Source organism: Podarcis pityusensis (assembly GCF_964106645.2).
Source record: "Podarcis pityusensis genome assembly, chromosome: 8".
Classification (NCBI taxonomy): Eukaryota; Metazoa; Chordata; class Lepidosauria; order Squamata; family Lacertidae; genus Podarcis; species Podarcis pityusensis.
Window position 1 is genome coordinate 17,432,927 of NC_138033.1, and position 20,134 is coordinate 17,453,060.

General features: G+C 47.4%; 1 protein-coding gene and 1 long non-coding RNA gene across 6 annotated transcripts in view; one reads left to right on the plus strand and one right to left on the minus strand.

Moving 5' to 3' along the window:
- Positions 1–20,134, plus strand: part of GRAMD1A (GRAM domain containing 1A) — a 52,368-nt gene that overhangs the window by 14,596 nt on the left and 17,638 nt on the right. For 2 of the 5 annotated variants that reach the window (XM_081018779.1, XM_081018778.1), the window contains exons 2-9: positions 5,285–5,504; positions 7,173–7,193; positions 12,217–12,301; positions 14,869–14,972; positions 15,085–15,180; positions 17,479–17,559; positions 17,876–17,991; positions 18,717–18,870. In XM_081018779.1, the coding sequence (XP_080874905.1) occupies positions 5,391–5,504; positions 7,173–7,193; positions 12,217–12,301; positions 14,869–14,972; positions 15,085–15,180; positions 17,479–17,559; positions 17,876–17,991; positions 18,717–18,870 (771 nt within the window). In that variant the 5' untranslated portion in view covers positions 5,285–5,390. Of the gene's footprint in view, positions 1–5,284; positions 5,505–7,172; positions 7,194–10,132; positions 10,863–10,914; positions 11,290–12,216; positions 12,302–14,868; positions 14,973–15,084; positions 15,181–17,478; positions 17,560–17,875; positions 17,992–18,716; positions 18,871–20,134 lie in introns of those variants that run through there. The other 3 variants (XM_081018780.1, XM_081018781.1, XM_081018782.1) reach the window with 3 other exon arrangements.
- LOC308484592 lies at positions 12,314–19,640 on the minus strand. The gene is made up of 3 exons (XR_013990021.1): positions 18,924–19,640; positions 17,419–17,580; positions 12,314–13,167 (listed from the first exon to the last, which is right to left on the minus strand). It is a non-coding gene; the product is annotated as an uncharacterized lncRNA (long non-coding RNA).

A 20,134-nucleotide genomic window follows, 5' to 3' on the forward strand; every position in this document is an offset into this window, starting at 1 on the left:
TGCGCACGCGGGTGAGCGAGGGCCAAAATAATGGTGTGAGCTGCGTAGCCCAAACAGCTCTGCAGATCTTTTTATCTTGCTCTTATCTTCTTTGGGTGCCCTTCTCTTTCTGCCTTTCTCTCTCCCCCCCCACCCTGATTTCTTGTTCTCATGAATTTCCCTCCACTCTCTTTCTTTCTTGCTCTCGTTTGCACCAGGACACAGGGCAGATCCTTGGGTGGCCGGTAAGTTCCTTGCTGGATCGGGGCAGGTCTCTCTCTCTGTATGTGTGTGTGTGTGTGCATGATGATAAGCGTGGAAGTGTGAGGAAACATGTCTCCTGAAACCACCACACCCAGTATCCCGGTCTGTGGGAGCCTGGCGCTGCCTTATTCCCAGATTCCCAGCCCTTGCTGTTTGCAGATTGTCGCAGAACCTGACATCGCCTCCAATCGCATGATACTGGTGCCTGGCATTCCATGCAGCAGAGCGGACAGAGTCTGAAGCTTTGTCTGGGCAGGAACGGATTCAAATCCCACTCGGCCTTGAAGCACAGATAGTAATCTTGATCTGGCTGCTTCTGTGTTGGCCTCATCCACCTCAACAGGGTTTTTGAGAGCCTGAAATGGGAATGCTCCCATTGGGTGTGGGATACAAGCTCCATAACTTGGATCCCTTACGCTGGCCCTGTAGACAGTGAACCACAACTACCCTGTCTGCAAAAGGAAGCTAGTATTAGCCATTTGTGACTTTCCGATGGCTTGGAAAGGAAAGGAACCAGCTCTTTCCCAGTTTGCCACAGCTTCCTTGCTACATGTAGACAAGTCTTATAGGCAGTCAAACAAACAAACCACTACAGTGGTACCTCGGGTTACAGATGCTTCAGGTTACAGACTCCGCTAACCCAGAAATAGTACCGCGGGTTAAGAACTTTGCTTCAGGATGAGAACAGAAATAGCGCGGCGTCAGCGGGAGGCCCCATTAGCTAAAGTGGTACCTCAGTTTAAGAACAGTTTCAGGTTAAGAACGGACCTCCAGAACGAATTAAGTTCTTAACCTGAGGTACCACTGTATTTGCCAGCCTGCCCCAAATTTAAAAACTTCAGATTTCCCGATTCTTCCACATTTAGGAGGTGGAGTTTTGGTTTATCTTTCCTTTATCCTTGTTTTATTCTTGTTGCTTGCTAGATTTATGATTGAAGAGGTACCGGGGGTGAACCTGTAGCCCTGCATGTGTTGTTGTTGGACTACAACTCTCATCTTCCTTGGCAATTGGCCATGCTGGCCATGGCTGATGGGAGTTGGTGTCCAACAGCCCCTGGAGGTTCCCCATTCCTTTGGTACAGCTTATGGGGCGTCCACATGGGTCAGTCTCTTATTCTGTTTGGTTTTGTCTTGACCAGTTTCAGCTCTCTACTCTTCCTTACTATAGCCCTAGCACGGATTAAACTCTAACTCTTTTGGCAATCCTCACAGAACTCTAGCCCAATGGTTGCCATTAATCTGATTTGAATTAATTTTATAATGAAATGATTTTAGAATGTTGTATTTATTTTATTGTTGTTAGCCGCTCTGAGCCCGGCTTTGCCTGGGGAGGGTGGGATATAAATAAATTTTTTATTATTATTATTATTATTATTATTATTATTATTATTAAATTAACAGTTTAAACATAGGTTGCGTTTGCCACACAGCACATAATAAATAAGCCTCAGACTATTCTGATCACTCTGATTTCAAGGATGGTGGGGGGAAATGGAGTCCAGCACAAGCCTATATGTGCATTTGCTTGGAAGTAATTCCCATTGTGCCCAATGAAACATTACCCCTAGTTCAGCCTTTGCCAACCTTGAATGCCTTCCCAATGTTTTGGACTACAACTCCCATCAGCCCCAGCCAGCACATCAGGTTGGCAAAGTCTGCCCTTGTTACTGTTCAGGATTCCATCCCTAAATGAGATGGTGATGCACTTTAACCCCTTCCTTTTATTCACATGCTCATAATTATTAAAGCTAGGGCTGTCAATGAAAGAAATAATTTTGTAAAAACATGTTGGGCAACTTAAAACAGCCTCCTGATCAATGAGGCTTCATTGTTATTTAATCATAATTCATCTTTATTTAAAATGAAGGTGATTTTAATGCAGCTCCTTTTAACTACCAGCTCTCTTTTAGAAGAATTATTTCACTCAAGAGAGAATGCTGCTTCTATGATGATGCTTTGATATAGTCATGCACCGTTGAAAAACAAATTCCCCCCCAACCCCCCCCCCATTGTTTTATTCATGAGCAAATTTTGCAGATTTAACTAACGTATTTATCGGTTAACGCTTTTATAATCGTTCAGTTAATATTCCTCCAATGAAGTGACAGCCCTAATTAAAACATAAGAAAATTTGTCTGCATGGGAATATTCCTTGATGTGATGCATGTTTTCCTGTGATCAGGGTGTCCTGGTTTCAAATCCTTGCTTAAGTCATGAGCTGTCAGAGCGGCCTTTGGCAAGTTGTATTATTTTAGTCTCGGTTCCTTATGCCTTTGCTTACAAGGCTGTCATGGGAGTAAATTGTTGTAAGGCACTCTATGCCAAACACTTAAAAGCACATGACTTCCCCCAAAGAATCCTGGGAGCTATAGTTTGTAAATGGCACTGGGATGGTAGCTCTGTGGGGGGGTTACTGTGGTTCCCAGGATGTTTTAAATGCATGGCTTGGATGTTCCATAGCTTCACTGGTTCTGGTGCTCATAGGTGAGTGCAGTTGCTTATGTCGCTAAAACAGCACGGCCCATTCACAAGATGAAGGTATCAGGTTTGGGGGAACCCCACGGCTTGTAGAAGCAATCTTCAAGCAGGGAGAACACCTAAACGCTGCTGGTGGGGTTTCCAAAAACTTCCCAAGGGGAACTGAGCATGCTCCAAGGATACACGGTACATTAATGACCTGATTAGCAGTCATATTGTGGGTTTTTAAAAAAACAAAATGCCAATTGTAGGGGGCTGCAGAGCTCATGGGGAGGAGAGGTTTACGCCTTCTCTCCTAGATGCAGTCTTGATTTTGAAAAATCACTGCTTGCCTCTGTGCAACAATCTGCATAAGGAAAGACATTTTCCCATAAGGCTACTTGCTAATTTGAGGAGGGCAGTTTTTTTTTTTAGCAAGACTGCGACTGAGAAGGTTTAAAATGCGCCTTGAGCGCTGTGGTGTTGATAGCTATGCATCCCTGTACATGCCTAGTTTTTGTTTTTTAAGTGCATGTCATAATTGCTAATCATGGTTATAGAACATGTGGCAAGGGAGATTATTGGGGGGCATAAACCAGATGACCGAATGGAAGGAGTAATAGGGTGGAACAGGAGTAATCCACGCTACAGGCCTCACTTTTTGATTCATTATAAAATAATTCTCTTGGCATGTTCCGGAGGCCACTGGCAAACATTCGTGTTCCCATCCTACATTTCAAAGGCTTTTCACAGGACCTGCTCACACACGGACATAGATGGGAGCCCAGTAGGAACAGTAACGGGGGGGGGGAGGGAATCCCTTTCCCCATGGCTTGTGGGCAGTATGGATGGGGAGCCAGTGTGGTGTAGTGGCTGGAGTGTCGGATTAAGACCTGGGTTCTAGTTCCCACTCAGCCACGAAGCTCACTGGGCAACCTTGGGCCAGTCAGTCTCTCAGCTTAACCTACCTCACAGGGTTGCTGCAAAGATAAACTGGAGGGGGATAACTACACACTGTGGTAATAAGCATGGATAGTCATATACACAACTTCCTTTCACTCTTTCTTTTTTGGAGGAGAAGACCTGTACAAATTGGGTGTGGCCTCGTATTATTTCGTACGCCGTGGATTTGGGAAGGAGAGTATCTGGTCCGTTATACAAACTGGGTCCTTAGCTGAGGGTGGTTTGCCCACAAATCTGACTCCAGTTTGCTCTTCACTCCCCTTCTGAGTGTCTCTTAGAATCTCTGGCGTTTCCTCAGGTGACCTGACTCTGGGATTAGGATCCTGTTTCTTCTCATGAGCTGGGAGCTTTCCTGTTTACATTTCCTCTGCTCTAGTAATAGCTTCTGCCGGACAGGAAATGAAAAAACAAAATCAGGAAACCCAACTTGGAAATTTGTTAAGCTGCAGAGAGGGTTTCTGTGTCTTTAAAAGTTCAGTAGTACAGAGAATATGGATTTTCCTGTTATAGGGTGCTCCTAGACGGGTACTCTTCATGCATGGAAAGCTCCCCCCCTTTTTTTTTGGTAACATCCACCAGGTGTCTTTGGCATCAAAACACCAGCCTGTATTTTTTTTGCTCATTTAATCTGGGTTATATCCTTTCTGATGAGTAACCACAGTGCTTTTTTCTGGGGGTACGCAGGGGTACACATACCCCTAAACATTTTGTGAATCTTTGTACTTTTCTCCATTTACGATATTTATTTTTCCCAATTTGAACTATAAAATGATGATTTTGAGTCAAAATGAGAGTACCCCTAAACATTTTTTTTAGGGAAAAAAGCGCTGAGTAACCACCACCACAATGTGTTGCCAGCAACCATTGAGATATTTCTCAGTGACCCGTTTGCCCCATCTCCCCAGTCTGGAAGCATCCATAGTTTTTCAGTGATAGGAGAAACTGAATGGCGGCAGGTTGTTGGTTTTTTTGTATCCCAGCAAGATATGGCAGTGGCTGCAGCCACCTTGATGATGATGCTAAGCAAGCCTGGGTCTGCTTAGAACTCCTTTGTATGCCATCTTGAGGTCCATGCAGGACAGGTGGGAAATAAATGCACTCAATGATTGTTGTTATTTAGTTGTTTAGTTGTGTCTGACTCATCGTGACCCCATGGACCAGAGCACGCCAGGCACTCCTGTCTTCCACTGCCTCCTGCAGTTTGGTCAAACTCATGTTGGTAGCTTCAAGAACAATGTCCAACCATCTCGTCCTCTGTCATCCCCTTATCCTTGTGCCCCCAATCTTTCCCAACATCAGGGTCTTTTCCAGGGAGTCTTCTCTTCCCATGAGGTGGCCAAAGTATTGGAGCCTCAGCTTCAGGATCTGTCCTTCCTGATAAATACAATTCAGTTCTCCGCAACTCTTAAAGACACAGGTCCTCTTAGGGGTTACATGTGAGCTGGATGTTGTTTGGAGGGTGAAAGCAAGATAGAGGGTTAGAAGGACCAAGGTGGGGAATGCTGTGTATTAAGGCAAACACGGCATAGAGATCATCTTGAGTTTTGTTCCTGGGCAACTTGGGAATGGTAGTGTTTAAATTGGGGCCTTGGCTCATAATTGTCTCTCTGCTTCCTTCCAGCACAGGCACCACATCCCCACGTACGACCCCAAGCAGCTCCCCGTCCCTGAGGAAGCGCTTGTTGCAGTTGCCACCACGACTTCCTCCAGAGTTGACCCCGGAAGCCATGGTGGAGAAAGGCTCAGAGAATGCAGCAGAGCGGACCCCTCAAGCAGTGCACCCGCCCAGCACCCCACTGAACTACCCCCTCAGTGGGCGCAGCTTCATCCGTAATAACAAGGTAGAATGGGTGGGGGCATGTGTGGCGGGAGATGAGAGAAGGTGAACCTGTTTGGGGAACTCTGCTCAGCTTCTGAGGCTCTTCCTAGGGTGCCAGAATTGAAGGAGGTTTGGTTGGTGGAACAATGGAGAAGGCCTTTTCAACTTGGGCACCCAGATTATGGAACAACCACCCATGGGAGGTGCCCCCTTTCAGGCACTTAAGGTTTTCTGTTTCCGCTGGCATTGTTTAGTTGACCCTTGTTTGGTTTTCTTTTAAAATTATTAGGCTGGATTCATAGAATCATAGAGTTGGAAGAGACCACAAGGGCCATCGAGTCCAACCCCCTGCCAAGCAGGAAACACCATCAGAGCACTCCTGACATATGGTTGTCAAGCCTCTGCTTAAAGACCTCCAAAAAAGGAGACTCCACCACACTCCTTGGCAGCAAATTCCACTGTCGAACAGCTCTTACTGTCAGGAAGTTCTTCCTAATGTTTAGGTGGAATCTTCTTTCTTGTAGTTTGGATCCATTGCTCCATGTCCGCTTCTCTGGAGCAGCAGAAAACAACCTTTCTCCCTCCTCTATGTGACATCCTTTTATATATTTGAACATGGCTATCATATCACCCCTTAACCTCCTCTTCTCCAGGCTAAACATGCCCAGCTCCCTTAGCCGTTCCTCATAAGGCATCGTTTCCAGGCCTTTGACCATTTTGGTTGCCCTCCTCTGGACATGTTCCAGTTTGTCAGTGTCCTTCTTGAACTGTGGTGCCCAGAACTGGACACAGTACTCCAGGTGAGGTCTGACCAGAGCAGAATACAGTGGCACTGTTACTTCCCTTGATCTAGATGCTATACTCCTATTGATGCAGCCCAGAATTGCATTGGCTTTTTTAGCTGCCGCGTCACACTGTTGGCTCATGTCAAGTTTGTGGTCAACCAAGCCTCCTAGATCCTTTTCACATGTACTGCTCTCAAGCCAGGTGTCCCCCATCTTGTATTTGTGCCTCTCATTTTTTTTGCCCAAGTGCAATACTTTACATTTCTCCCTGTTAAAATTCATCTTGTTTGTTTTTGCCCAGTTCTCTAATCTGTCAAGGTCGTTTTGAAGTGTGATCCTGTCCTCTGGGGTGTTAGCCACCCCTCCCAGTTTGGTGTCATCTGCAAATTTGATCAGGATGCCCTGATCAACTAGCATAAACCAGTGCAAGGACTTCTGTTAGCACAAGGTGGCTTCCCCCTGCTCCTCTTCATACACCAGAAATTAAAACACTAAAATTAATTACATCTTATACCTGTGTAATGAATACTTATGTAATTAAAATTAATGGGCATGCATAAAATTGAACATTGGCCCTTTCCTGATTGAAGCCCACCCCTCATTGGCCCTGTTTTGTCCTCCCACTTTGTGTTTTTGTCTGTCCCGGATGTGTCCTTGAACATGTTTGGATGGAGGATAGAGAGGGGTGGGCAACTGTGTGCAGGAATTGCCCTACTGCATAAAGGCAAACTTTGCATTAGTTAATCTGCCCACTTTTGCCTGTGTCCCTGCCGGCCACTGGCATGTGGCCCTTGAAATGTTGCATGGAAGGGAATGTGATGCTTGGGCTGAAAAAAAGTCCATCGCCCCAGGTTAACATGTGGCTTACACTAACTCTCTCTCTCTCTCTCTTTTCTTTCTTTCAGAAAATGCAGAGCTGGTACAGTGTAAGTTGTTATTTTTGTTCTTCCATTGGGGTGTACACAAGAATGGAACGCCTCCAGCTTTGGGCCATTAAGAAGCTATTAAATGTGCACAGCAATATTGCCAACGTATGAAAAGGCAGGCCCTTCTGGTATCCATCCAAAAAGAGAGAGCTGGAAAGGGCACGCATCTCAGTTCACGGCCTTCATGCCGCTTGAAGTTATTTGTGACTAAAGCTGCGCACACACTGTAATTTTAAGACACATGACTTCCTCCTAAGAATCCTGGGAACGGGAGTTTACCCCTCAGAGAGCTGCAATTCCCAGCACCCTTAACCCAGCAACAGTTCCCAGGGTCCTTTGAGGGAAATTGTGTGCTTTTAAATGTATAGTGTATACCAGGCATAGGCAACCTCGGCCCTCCAGATGTTTTGGGACTACAACTCCCATGATCCCTAGCTAACAAGATCAGTGGTCAGGGATGATGGGAATAGTAGTCCCAAAACATCTGGAGGGCCGAGGTTACCTATGCCTGGTGTATACGTTTGTAAGACTGCAACCCTAAACACGGCGTTTATTAAGAAGCCCCATAGCAGGGCCAGCTTCTGAGTGTGTGTGTGTGTGCCTCAGGATTGCACGTTGGAGCCATATTTCCAGAAGTGAATATCAACACAAAAAGTTGTTGAACTTTTTTTTGCTGATTTTCCAAAAATCCCCCCCGGATGCTAATTCTGTCATTGGGAAATCCATCTGTATGGCAACCTTAATGAACTTTCTCCCTTGTGCTTGTTTACTGAGAGGTTTGCCCTATTAAGTTCAATGGAATTTACTCCCTAATATGTGTGATTAGGATTTCAGTCCAAAACCTTTGGAGTAGTGTGGCCAGCATTTCATGGGTTTGCTTTCATGGTTTTACTTCCTCCCCCCCCCCCCATTACTATTTTTAAAGTATATTAAAAAAAAATAAAAACCAAGGCATTGAACAATAAGATAATTGAAACGTCGTAAAACTGCAATTACAAAATCATAGAACACTGTACACATGGATCAGTACTGAGTTACATTAATCCTATGAAAAGTCCTTGGCGATACAAATACATTTCCAGTTGGTGATGAAATATCCGGATGGCAAGTGCTTGGTTTCAATAGGAACAGTGTTCTCTATCCCTGGTGTCACTGCGCCAAAAGCCTTGGTTCACAAAGAAACTCTACGAATACTAAGTCATATTAAGTAAATATTACCGTTAAGTAATATTTACTTAACGACTATTGTAGTTCCTTGTCTTATGAAACTTTTACGGCCACTCTAAATGTGACACCGTTCACACAAACAGCAATCGAAATATTATTTTTTTTAAATAACAAGCATTGCATTGGTGGTGATGGTGGGGAGAGGAATCTAGATTTGGGACCCCAGTGGGCAGTGTTGCAGTGAGGTTATTAAATTAGGTCCTAGCTGCCCCACATCATAAGCCAGCCCTGTTGGATGTCTGCCCTAAAGCCCTGTCCTTTGTGCCCTGTTGTGGTTCCTATCTGAATCAGCATCTTGCATCCCTTCATCGCTGGAGCTCAAGGCAGTGCATGCAGTCTTTCCTCCCCCTTCCATTTGTATCCTGTCAACAACCCTGTGAGGTTGGTAGGCAGAGAGGTTGCTGTGACTGGCTCAAAATTCACCCCGTGACCCTTCATGGCTGAGTGGGGATTCAAACCCGAGGGAGGGAGAGGATATCCTGGAACCTAAAAGGCAGTGTAGGAAATAAATCAGCGCTTTAAACTGGGAGTCTATTTATATTCCCAAGCCATGTTTTAATCACGATGAGCACTTTTTTATAGACCGCAGGCATGGGAATAATCTGAGTATGTAAACAAACAAATGCTCCTTGCAGTTGGAAACCTAGCACAGCAGGGAAGATGACTGGCTTAGAACCTTTCTGTCTCATTGAGATGGTAGATTTCTAGCTGTGGCATATTCCTCCCCCACTCAAATGTAGGGACATTAAAATGTGAGGTGTGCAAATGTACCCCTGCCTGCAGTGGTACAGCCCACTCCCCATTCTGCTCCATGAGCAGATCTGGCTAGTCTCATTGAATGAAATGCACAAGCATTTGAGGGGTGGCAAAGGGGAGGGGCAGTGCTTTTTTTCGGGGGGGGGGACGCATACCCCTAAACATTTTGTGAATCTAAGTTTGGCCTCATTGAGGGGCAGTATTTCAATAAGTAGGAAAATGAGAGTACCCCTAGCCAATTTTTTAAAGAAAAAAAGCACTGGGGAGGGGCATGGCTGGTGGTGGGGAACAAGGTTTAGCTAGACAAGACTGGAAGATGGGGCAATCTTATCTCTTATTCCTCCTTCCCCCAATCTTATAGGTAAGTTGCTTCTGCCCTGTAATTTTCCCTTTCTGCTTTGGCAGCAAGCGTAGAACAAAGAGCAGCGGATGTGGAGGGCATGGCCAGGGAATCACAGGATCTTAGAGTTGGAAGGGATCCTGCGGGTCATCTAGTCTAACCCCCTGCAATGCAGGAATATGCCGCTGCCCCATACGCGGATCGAACCCGTTTTGCCATTGCCGCTGCCGAGTTTCGTACCTAATCTTTTAATCGGCGTCTTATTTTTTTTCTTATCACTCTTCCTACTTCTTTGGGTAAGCTGCCCTGGGAACCTTTCTAGGGGGCGAGATAAAAAAAAAATCCTTCGAGCGAAGAAGGCAGGCTCAGCCTCGGAATCTTGTTTTCAGTACCAAACCGACGGGAATCTAGTAATACATAGGGAAAGACCAAGACAGTGTCTCTGCGCACGTGCAGAGCGTGAATCCCTCGCCGCTGAGTTTTATCTCTCCGTGTGTTTTGCAATGGCTTCCGGAAGAGGAATTCTTCAGAAGTGAAGCGGTGCGCCGGGGTTGAGGCGGGCCGGCGGAGGTCGCCTCCCCTTCGCCGGGGGGCAGAGTCCCCCACGTGGGCAGGAGATGGTTAACTGCAGCCTGACACCCAGCCCCCTTTTGTTTCCTGTAAGTGACACCCAGGCACCCGTAGCCAATGGCTGGGCGGTGTAACAGGAGCTGCGGAGCTGTCCCTGGGGGAGGCCTCTCCGCGTCTTCGATGGGCTCCAGAAACTTTCCTCCGCCGCCCTCCTTTCACTCTCCCCAGCTCCTCTGCGCCCCCACTTTTACTTCCTCCCCGGCCCTTCTGCATATCCTCCCCTTCGGGATCCGACCCCTGCGAAAAAGGAAGCACGCCCCGACCTCCTCCCGAGCACTTTCCATGACCCTCGGGGCGCCTGCGAGAACCCCACCCCCTTGCCCCAGCCTGCTCCCTCCCTCTCTCCGATCTTCCTCTTTTGTGCTTCTGCTGTTTTAACCCCATCCTTCCGCTGACACTTTGCCAGCCGCGCTCCCCGCTCTCCCCCCCTCCATTCCACTGTCAGCCCCGTTCTTGACCCATCCACCCCCGCTTTCTGTGCTGATGATATCGCACCAATCCTGCACCTTGCCTTCTTGCTGGCGCGCTGCCCTTTCTCCACCCCGCGCTGCAACCTGTCCATTCTTGTGCCAGTGCGTTTGCTGAATTTTCTGAATCTAGCGCTGCTGCTGCCTTCCTTTGCGTGCGCCCACCCTGCAACCCTCGCTGATGCTGCTTGGAAACCTCCTTCGCCTGCTGCCCTTGCTCCCTGGGTTAAGACGCTCCCTCTGGACAGAGTAAGTGAGATGCCTCGCTCTTCCTACTTCTCTTGACTTTTGCTTAGCACCCCACCACCTCCCTCCTTCCTCGGTTCTGCTTCTTTACCTCCAGGGTGCGTGTAGTCGAACTACTACACCACTCTGGGTCTATGTACACAGCTTAAAACTGCAGCCTGGTCTTGCCTTGCTCCTCTCTCTTCCTTCTACTACATCAACCCCTAAACAGCTTGGCTTGGCTGCAGTGCATTTCCTTTCTGAAGCTCTTCTGTAAGCTCTGGGGCCCTTTGTCCATCCCCTGAGGTTATCAGTTGCCACCCCCACCCAGACCCTCCACTCCAACCAGCAGGTCTCTGCAGCCTCAGATAGCAAGGCTGTGTACACACTCCTGTTTACTCTGCATCTAGTGTACTCCCACCCCAGGTTTGGGAAGTGGTGTGTGCATGAGGTTAGCCACAAGCCTTATCTATCCACCCCCCCCCCTTGTTTCTTACGAAATACTGCATTTTGATCCATTCACCCCCTCCCCCAAACCAGCTTTGATCCAAACTGAGGAAAATAATGACCTCCGCTGTGTTTTAAGCCGCTAATTACACAGCCCCAGTGTGGTTTAGTAGTTAGAGTGCTGGACTTAAAATAGAGGAAAGAGCCAGGTTGAAATCCTCACTCGGCTGTGAGCCACAGGCGGGGGGCCTTGAGCCATCTAATCTCACAACGTAACCTACCTCACAGGGTTGTTAGAATAAAATGGGGAGGCCTGTGTATACTGTTTGTAGCTCCTTGTAGGAAGAGTGGCATTCTTTTTTTAAGGTGGTGATGGTGGTGGTGGTTATAATACCCCGCCCATCTAGCTGGGTTTCCCCAGCCACTCTGGGCAGCTTAAAGCACATATTTAAAACCAGTAAAATGTCAAATATTAAAAACTTCCTCATACAGGGCTTCATCCAGATGTCTTCTAAAAGTTATGTAGTTCTTTATCTCCTTGACATCTGATGGGAGGGCGTTCCACAGGGCGGGCGCCACCACCGAGAAGACCCTGTGCCTGGTTCCCTGTAACCTCACTTCTCGCAGTGAGGGAACTCCCAGAAGGCCCTCGGAGCTGGACCTCAGTGAATGATGGGGGTGGAGATGCTCCTTTGTGTATACTGGGCCAAGGCCGTTGATGGGAAAATAAAAGTCATCCCAGTTGCTCTCTTATCCCATGCCATAGGATGGCCCTGCTAAACCAATAGCTCCTGCCTCCAGCTCTCTGCATGGTGCTGGAAGTGGGCATAGATAGTTTTCTTCTGAGCTGGGTGCCTCTTGGGCTGAGGGTCCCGTGGGAGGGACAGGAAGGGAACGCTTCCATCCTGATGGGCCTGGTTGTCTTTGGCAGATGCTGAGCCCCACGTACAAGCAGCGCAACGAGGATTTTCGCAGGATCTTCAAGGGACTGCCTGAAACGGAGCGGCTTCTTGTAGGTGAGAGACAGGAGGAGAAGGGCGGTGCAGGGAGGCTATGCCAAACGGTGGGATCCAAAGTAGGTGGTGAATGAGGTGTATCAGCAGGCCTACATGTGATGGTTGATAGTGTGGAGCTGGGGTGGGGAGCCTGTGGTGGCCCTCCAGGTGTTGTTGGACTCCAACCCCCATCAGTCCCCATGGGGCCAAGGAAGATGGAAGGACAGCAACTTCTTGAGGGCTTCCACAAACTCTATCTTTGCTGCAGTAGATGATAGAGGAGATCAGAGTTGGTGACAGCCACAGCATGCATTTAAAGCACATGACAGTCCCCAGTACCCTTAACAAACAGCAGTTCCCAGGCTTCTCTGGGGGGAAGCAACATGCTTTAAATGCATGATGAGACCAAAGACTTATTTGAGAACTGGTTTGATGCTTCTCTGTGCAGAGTTACGATTTCTGGAGAATTTGAAAGCACAGGGAGGGCAAAATCCATTTGTCCCATTGTAAGCAAGGGAGGGGAGATAAATGGTTTTGTTGTTGTTGTTTTTAAGTGCAAATTGAAATATCTTTCTCCCTTGCAATATTATTACCTGACAAGCATTTTTAAAAGATTGTGCAAAGATTGTGCGCTTCACTTCTCTTGGCCCAGAACCAGGGTGCAAACTTAAGCATGCCTGACATAATGCACATTCAAAGGCAGTTAGTCTCTGAAGGCTCTAGCCTTTGGCTGTGTGAGAGAGATCATTTTGTAGAACGTGTTCTTTTCTAATTTCGTATTTGTCATGATTAGGATGCGAGAGAGGTTTCCTTGCAGTTTCTTGCATTTTAGGTTCTCTTGTCTTTCCTGTCCATCCTTTAAGTTCTCCTGGCTGAGGATTCCACTCCTGTCAAAATGTATAAAGGAATTATAGTTGGAATTTAGATTAGCCCCTACCCTCCCCGTCTGTAAGTATAGATCCAATTGGCCCCGTTCACAGGTTGGAAGAGAAATTCATTGTGACACCCCCGCTTTATTCACAGCCTGATCTCTCCTACATATCTTTTTTCTGCACTAGCAGGCTTGCTGATTCCTATTTCTGGACACCTCATAAATTGCCTCTTTGTGCCAATCAGCACAAAAAAGCTTACAAATGAGCTGAGTGCCAGTTTAATGGTCTAGAGTAGACTTGCTCCCCAAGACACCGGAGAACTGTAGTTTGATGAAGATGCTGGGAGTTGTGTGTGTGTGTTTAAATGCAACCCTTAGCCTAATTTCATGTGGGTATCAAGAAAGGGGGAAATGGGGAAAAGGAGAGAGGCAGGGAAAATGGGATCTCTCTCTCTCTCTCTCTCTCTCTCTCTCTCTCTCACACACACACACACGAAGGGAGGTGGCATAAGGAAAGGGAAAGGGGAGTGATGGAGAGAACGAGAAAGGGGTTGCAGAAGGAGAAAAGGGGTGTCCCACCCAGTTTTTGCTCTAGTCGTCCTAACCACTGCCAGCACATGGCTCCCAGCACATTACCCCTGAGGAAATGTGGCCCTTGGCAGAAAGAAAGTTCCCCACTCCTAGGTTAGAGAGTCCTTCACAAAACTGTTGTCCTTTATCCACAGAACAATGGAACAACTATTAAATCAGTTAAAGCCTCTGGTTTTGAAGTGTCCTGTTTAGTCACCTGCAACCATTCTGATGTCCTGTCTCTAGAATAAGTGCTCCCGTATCAACCTGCCAGTAAATGGAGGTCACCTGCCCACGCGCTCCTCTGGGTGTGCCAACGTCAGATGTGAGGCAGGGGAGTGACCACAGAGAGGGCGTTTCTGGCTGCTGAGCCTCACATGGGGAGCTCCCTTTGAAATGAGGCGATGCCTTCTTTGTTATTGTTTAGGCACCAGTTTTTTTTCTTCACCTAGACTTTTTAGAGACGTGGGCTGTTTTTAACCAAGATTTGCATCTGCTTTGTTACTGCAGCTTTAGTCGCTGTGTCACTGTGTTTTTATGTGATTGCAACCTATCCCAAAAGAAAACAGTAAGGCTGAGCAATATATTTTGGAAAATGAAATGAAAACAGAGCAGCAAAAGATGAGTGGCAGCGTAAACTGCCGGGATACGCGGAATTAGCTGGTATGACTGACATAATAAGAAACTGAGATGATAAAAGGTTCAAGGAGGATTGGCCATTAGACTATATGAAAAACCATTATAGCAAGATAATTAACCTATCAGGGTGAGAATAACTCAGTTATATCATGAGATAAGGAGAGGGAGAGAGAGAAAACTGAGAAGAACAAGAAGACGTGGATAGGTGGGGAATAGATAGGAAACCATGGAAACAGGGTGAGGGAAGTGTATGAAAAGATGTACTCTTATTATTATTTCTTTTTGAATGTAACAGTTTATGTATTAATGCTGAATTGTAACAGAAAAGCAAATAAAAAATTAAAAACAGAGCAGCCTTGGGTGAGTGCCCAGCAGCTGTGGCCTTCATCCCCCTTATCAACAGGATTGGTCTCCCCACAAGCCTGCTGCTGCTCCCCCAATCCCCCCCCCGACTCTGCCTTGAACCCAAACACTTGCTCTCAGCAGCTGACGTCTCCCCTCTCCTCAGATTACTCCTGTGCGCTGCAGCGTGACATCTTGCTTCAAGGGCGCCTTTACCTATCGGAGAACTGGATCTGCTTCTACAGCAACATCTTCCGATGGGAGACCACGGTGAGTGCCTTGGCAATGTAGCCTAGGGAGAGATGGGTCAGGTACGCAGGCGAGCCCCTTTGCCTTCCCCCCTGCTGCCACTGATCCCTGTTATGTCACTCGTCCGCAACAGATCTCCATCCAGCTGAAGGAGGTGAAATGCATCAGGAAGGAGAAGACGGCCAAGCTGATCCCCAACGCGATTCAGATCTGCACAGAGACCGAGAAGGTGAGCCGGGTGTGTGTGCTTTGGGCTGACTCCCGTGTTATGCACATTCCAGATCTGGACTGGGGAACCTGTGGCTCTCCAGGTGCCTAGAACATAAAAGGAGGCACCTGCTGGAACAGGCCAAAGATCTTTCGAGTCTCCAACAGTGGCCAGCGGGAAAGGACCAGTGGCCAATTCTGGCGAAGCAGCTGGGATTCTTGCAAATAATTCTAGGCTAGGTAGGCCTTGGTGTGATCGAGCTGGGCATTTCTAGTGATCTTTAGACAAAGGGCGGTGTGGACATTTAGCAGAGAATAATAATTTCTAAAATTCTTAAGCCAAGAATGCAGTTCTCTAAGACCACCGAATACAGATTTCTTGGGTTGCAGCTGTTTGTAGATCTTCAGCGTACGTTCTTGCTTTGTAAACGTTATGACACGCTGTTATTATTATTTACTTAAATAGTCACAAGCCACACTTCCACCAAAATACAGTAAGACGGTATACGGCATGCAAAACTGAAATAAGACCTCCATCTCCACACGCGCACCCTGCAGGTCAACTTTGACCTGTGGGCGGAGCCACCTACCTGTCAGTTGCTCGGCATCACCATGACATTAGATGGTAAACATTGTGGTAGCACCATCTACCTGTCAGTGTTTGCCCATGGGGGTGTTTGCTGGCCAGCCAATCCAATAATATTTCCCACCTGCTATTTCTGAAGATGCCAGGGACCTTCTGTATCCAAAGCTTGCACTTTCCCACTGAGCTGTGTTCCCACCTGGTAAGGTGGAAGGCGGCTCACCCCTGTGCCAGCTGATATTCTGCTCCCTGTGTGATAGTTGCAGCTTGCTTTGCACAGTTCCGGTCATGGTGCCCTTCCCAACATTACTGAGTTTCCAATGGCCATTTTGAAGCTGTGCATGAGGAAAACCTGTTTTCTGGAGCTGTGAAGGGGAGCTGTTAGGAAGTGCCCTGCCCTCGGCTTCCTCTTCCTCCTCCTCCTCCTCCTCTGACCTGCCTCCCTAAGGTCTTGGACTTTTGTTCTCCGTGTGAATCTCATGCCAGTGGATATGATCCTAATCATATCTGTGTGCTCCGCTTCCTGCTAACCTTTGTGCCCCAGCAGCATAGAAGTGCAAGGGCACAGGACGTGAGAGATGAGCCTTGTTGCCTCCTCCTGTTCAAAACAAGCTCACAGCCCTAGGCCTCGCCTCCAGCCCACAGTTGCTGGTTTGCACCCTGACCCAACAGTTCCCGTCCTCCTCACCCCACCCTTCAGCTAAAGTTTAATCAGTGTCTGGACAGGCTGTGCTCCGCAGAGATTAATCTCTGCAGAGTGTGCAGCCTTTTATTTTCCTAGACATCTCCTATGTCCCTGCTTCTGATACGTTATCTCAGCTAGAGGGGCAATGCCCCGCAAAAGCAAAAGGGAAAAGAACATCGGGTGACTCTCGGGTGTGCCTCTGGAACAGTTCATGTGAGCTAGTTGCCTCTTAATAGCATTTAATTGCTTTTGTTGTACTTAACAGTAGAATCATAGAATCGTAGAGCTGGAAGGGACCCCCAAGATCATCTGGTTCAACCCGCTGCAATGCAGGAATCTCTACTAAAGCATTACTGACAGATAGTCATTCAACCTCTGCTTAAAAACCTCCAAGGCAGGAGAGTCCACCACCTTCTGCAGGAAGTCTCGTTCATTTCATGTGCTCTGTGGATCTCAGGATTCTAACTCACCTTATCAACTGTTGATAGACAGCTATCAGGATGTAGTCATTGCAGGCAATTAGTCCAGAGCACAAGTGTGGCTAGTAAAAGGGTGAACTTTGATAATGACATTGAGATGAGACAAAGACATGAGCTGGCTGGCCAGATCCTGGGATCCCCGATCCCTGGTGGGCCATTTTGGCAGGTGAATGGACCCCCATAACCTGTCTGATCAAATGGTATCGCGTCGACTCATTTCCCACCCACCCCTATGTCTCATGGCAAGCAGTATTGCAAAGGATAATCCAAGCAAAGCAAAACTTCGAGGCTGATAGGTGATGATACCAACACTTGCTTTCTGCACTTTTATCAGCACCCCCCATACTGGGTTCCCCATGTTGTTGGGCTCCCAGCAGTGCCAGCCAGCATGGTTAGTGGCCACAGATGATGAGAGTTGGTGCCCAACAACATCTGAACGACTGCAGGTTCCTCAGCCCTGCTGTGCAACGACAGCATGCGCACAACTTGTAGGTAGAAGCTATGAATATTCACCTTGATCCCACTGATCTTGGGGCACTGATCTCGGGCTCTCTCTTCACTTGCCGTTCCCAGCATTTCTTCACCTCATTCGGGGCCCGTGACCGCTGCTTCATGCTGATCTTCCGCCTCTGGCAGAATACGCTCCTGGATAAGGTAAGAACGGACCCATTGCTCCTGCAGAAACAACCTAGGATACGGCAGCTTGAAGCTCAGTCCTTGCTATATTTCAGCACTGGAGTTTCAGATCTTGTCATTTTTTTTTTATTTTTTCTTGTATGTCCCTGTCTCTGTGTGAGTGAAGCCTCTGCCCAGTTTCTGAAAATGGGAACCAGATGTTATGGGGGGGGTATGTGTTGCATGTATCTGTGTCAGGACTAAACAGATAAGCCTGGACTGATTTTGCCCTGTTCATCCAAGCTCTTCAACTGCAGTGCTTTTTCTCTTTTCTAATGCTTTGCTCTCCTCCCAGACGTTGTCCCCTCAAGAGCTCTGGCACATTGTCCACCAATGCTATGGCTCTGAACTCGGCCTCACCAGTGAGGATGATGATTACGTCTCTCCCATCGATGAGATCAACGGTTTGGGGTGAGTGTACACTGCCCTGCAGACACCATAATGCGTCCCCACCCTAACTGCAGTGTAACTACAAGGATGCCAGGGGAGATAGGATAAAATACAAGGTTACATTCTACTGAGTCAGGCTAATGGGTGCACCTAGCCCAGTGCTGGCTGCACAGATTGGCAGCACCTCTTCAGAGTCTCAGGCGAGGATCCTTCTCCTAGTTCTGCTTGCTCCAAGCCTCTTACCTGGGCGTGCTTGTGCAGCAGTTTTGTCTCGTCCCCCTTCCAAGAGGCCCTACCAAATTTGAATCAAGGCGTGGTCCGAGCTTTGCCCACATTCTCACTTGTAAGAGAAAGTCTCTTCCCTCTCTCCCAAGATAATGTGTGCGCAAGAGAAAGAGAGCATTCACACACCATTAATGTAGAGGCCATTAATGTGGCCCTCCAGGCTTTGCTGGACTGCAGCTCCCTTCAGTAGAATACGCTGCAGTCTGTGTTTGTGTGTGGTGTTCCCAACAGTTCCTCCAGTTTGCAAATGTGCCCATAGGCCCCCAAAAAGTTGGCAAACCCAGGCTCAGGAATGCTGAGTCAGCCCCACCCAGTGGCTGAAGTTGCCACTAAGTTGATTGTGGATATGGGCGGGGGCCCTTGTGCCTCCTCTTTTTAGGCCAGCCTTTTTCGCCCAGGGCTTCTTTTTGAACCCTCCCTCCTCCTTGTCTCTACATTTCCCTGGCTCTTCTTTCCAACAGAAGCCCGAAAGAGACGGGGGATGTCATTGACCTGAGCGACTTGACTTCCCGCTGCAGCACAGACCTCAAACTGGACACCAGCCCCCTCCTTGACAAAAGGGACGCCAGTCAGAGCATCAACTCGCTGGCCAGCAGTAGTGACGGGACCACCTCGGTGAGGATGGCGGGGTTCGGCTATGGGGGCCATTTGAACGTCTCTTCTTGTACCTTTTTGCCAAAATCTGCCTCTCTGTGTTTCCCACCCGTTGGTCTCTGGAGCAGCAGAGAACATTCTGGAATCTTCCCCCAGAATGCTCTGCAACATGCAAGGGTTCTGCTGTAGCCCAAGCCACAAAGGAATGGTTCCTTGAGGAAGCTTGAAATACACGTAAAGGTGGTAGGAAGAGGCAAGTGGAGGACCGTGGAAAGTTTCCTCACTAATTAAAATAAAACATGTCCAGGAAATGAGTGCAAATTAAATCAGATCAAGGGATTTTATCTCACGTAATAAAACCGTTCCTTCCCTGCTTGCTGCCAAAACAGATAAATGTTTCAAGATCTGGAGTATTTTTAGAAGTCCAGTTCTGTGAGATTGCTTTTTTCACGGCCAAAAAGACTCTCTCTCTGTATCTGTAATTGTTGTTTAGTCAAGCCCTACAGAGCTGGGAAATGTCCAAGAATAGCATCCAGAGGGAGCCCTCAAAACGAAGTTGACATACCTAAACACTTCCTGCTAAAATAGTTTTATGATTTTACTTCCCGATAATGTAAGACGTTTCAGGAAAATGACAGGCTTTTGAACTACTTCAGAACACATTCCCTCCCCTTAAAAGGAAACTGAGCTAGAGATCTTGTCTCGAGAATGGCCAGCACTCTGGCTAACTACAGTTCCTGGGATTCTTTAGCATGAAGCCGTGAGGCTAAGATTGGTTTACGACTGATGTGCTAGTAGTTTAGATATGCTCTGAGCCTGTAAGAAAATATGCTACCTAAAGTTTCCAAAGGAGGTAGCTTTGTTAATAACAAACGCCATAAGGAACTTTGTGGCACCTTAAAGACAACAGATTTATTTTGTCATGGGCTAGAGTCCATTTTATCGGGTGCCACAATAAAACTTGTTAGCAGTCATGATAAATATTAAAAAAAAACAACAGAAAGAGAAAAATGATTGTCAGGATTCCACAGGAGATACATGAGTTTTATTAGAGGTAGGGAAGCGGAACGGTTAAGAAATTGTTACTGCTCAATGCAGCTGCTCAAGATTTAAGCTACCCAGCCATGCCCTTTTCCAAGGTACTCCATTCCATTTCCACTCCTTGGTTTTCCGTTTTCACACTCTCCAGCATCAGTCGCTGTTCTGCAGCACTGAGCAAGCTCATTCCTCTTTTAGCTGTGTCCCCCACCCCTGATATCTCTGCATGGATTTTGAATTTTGGGTA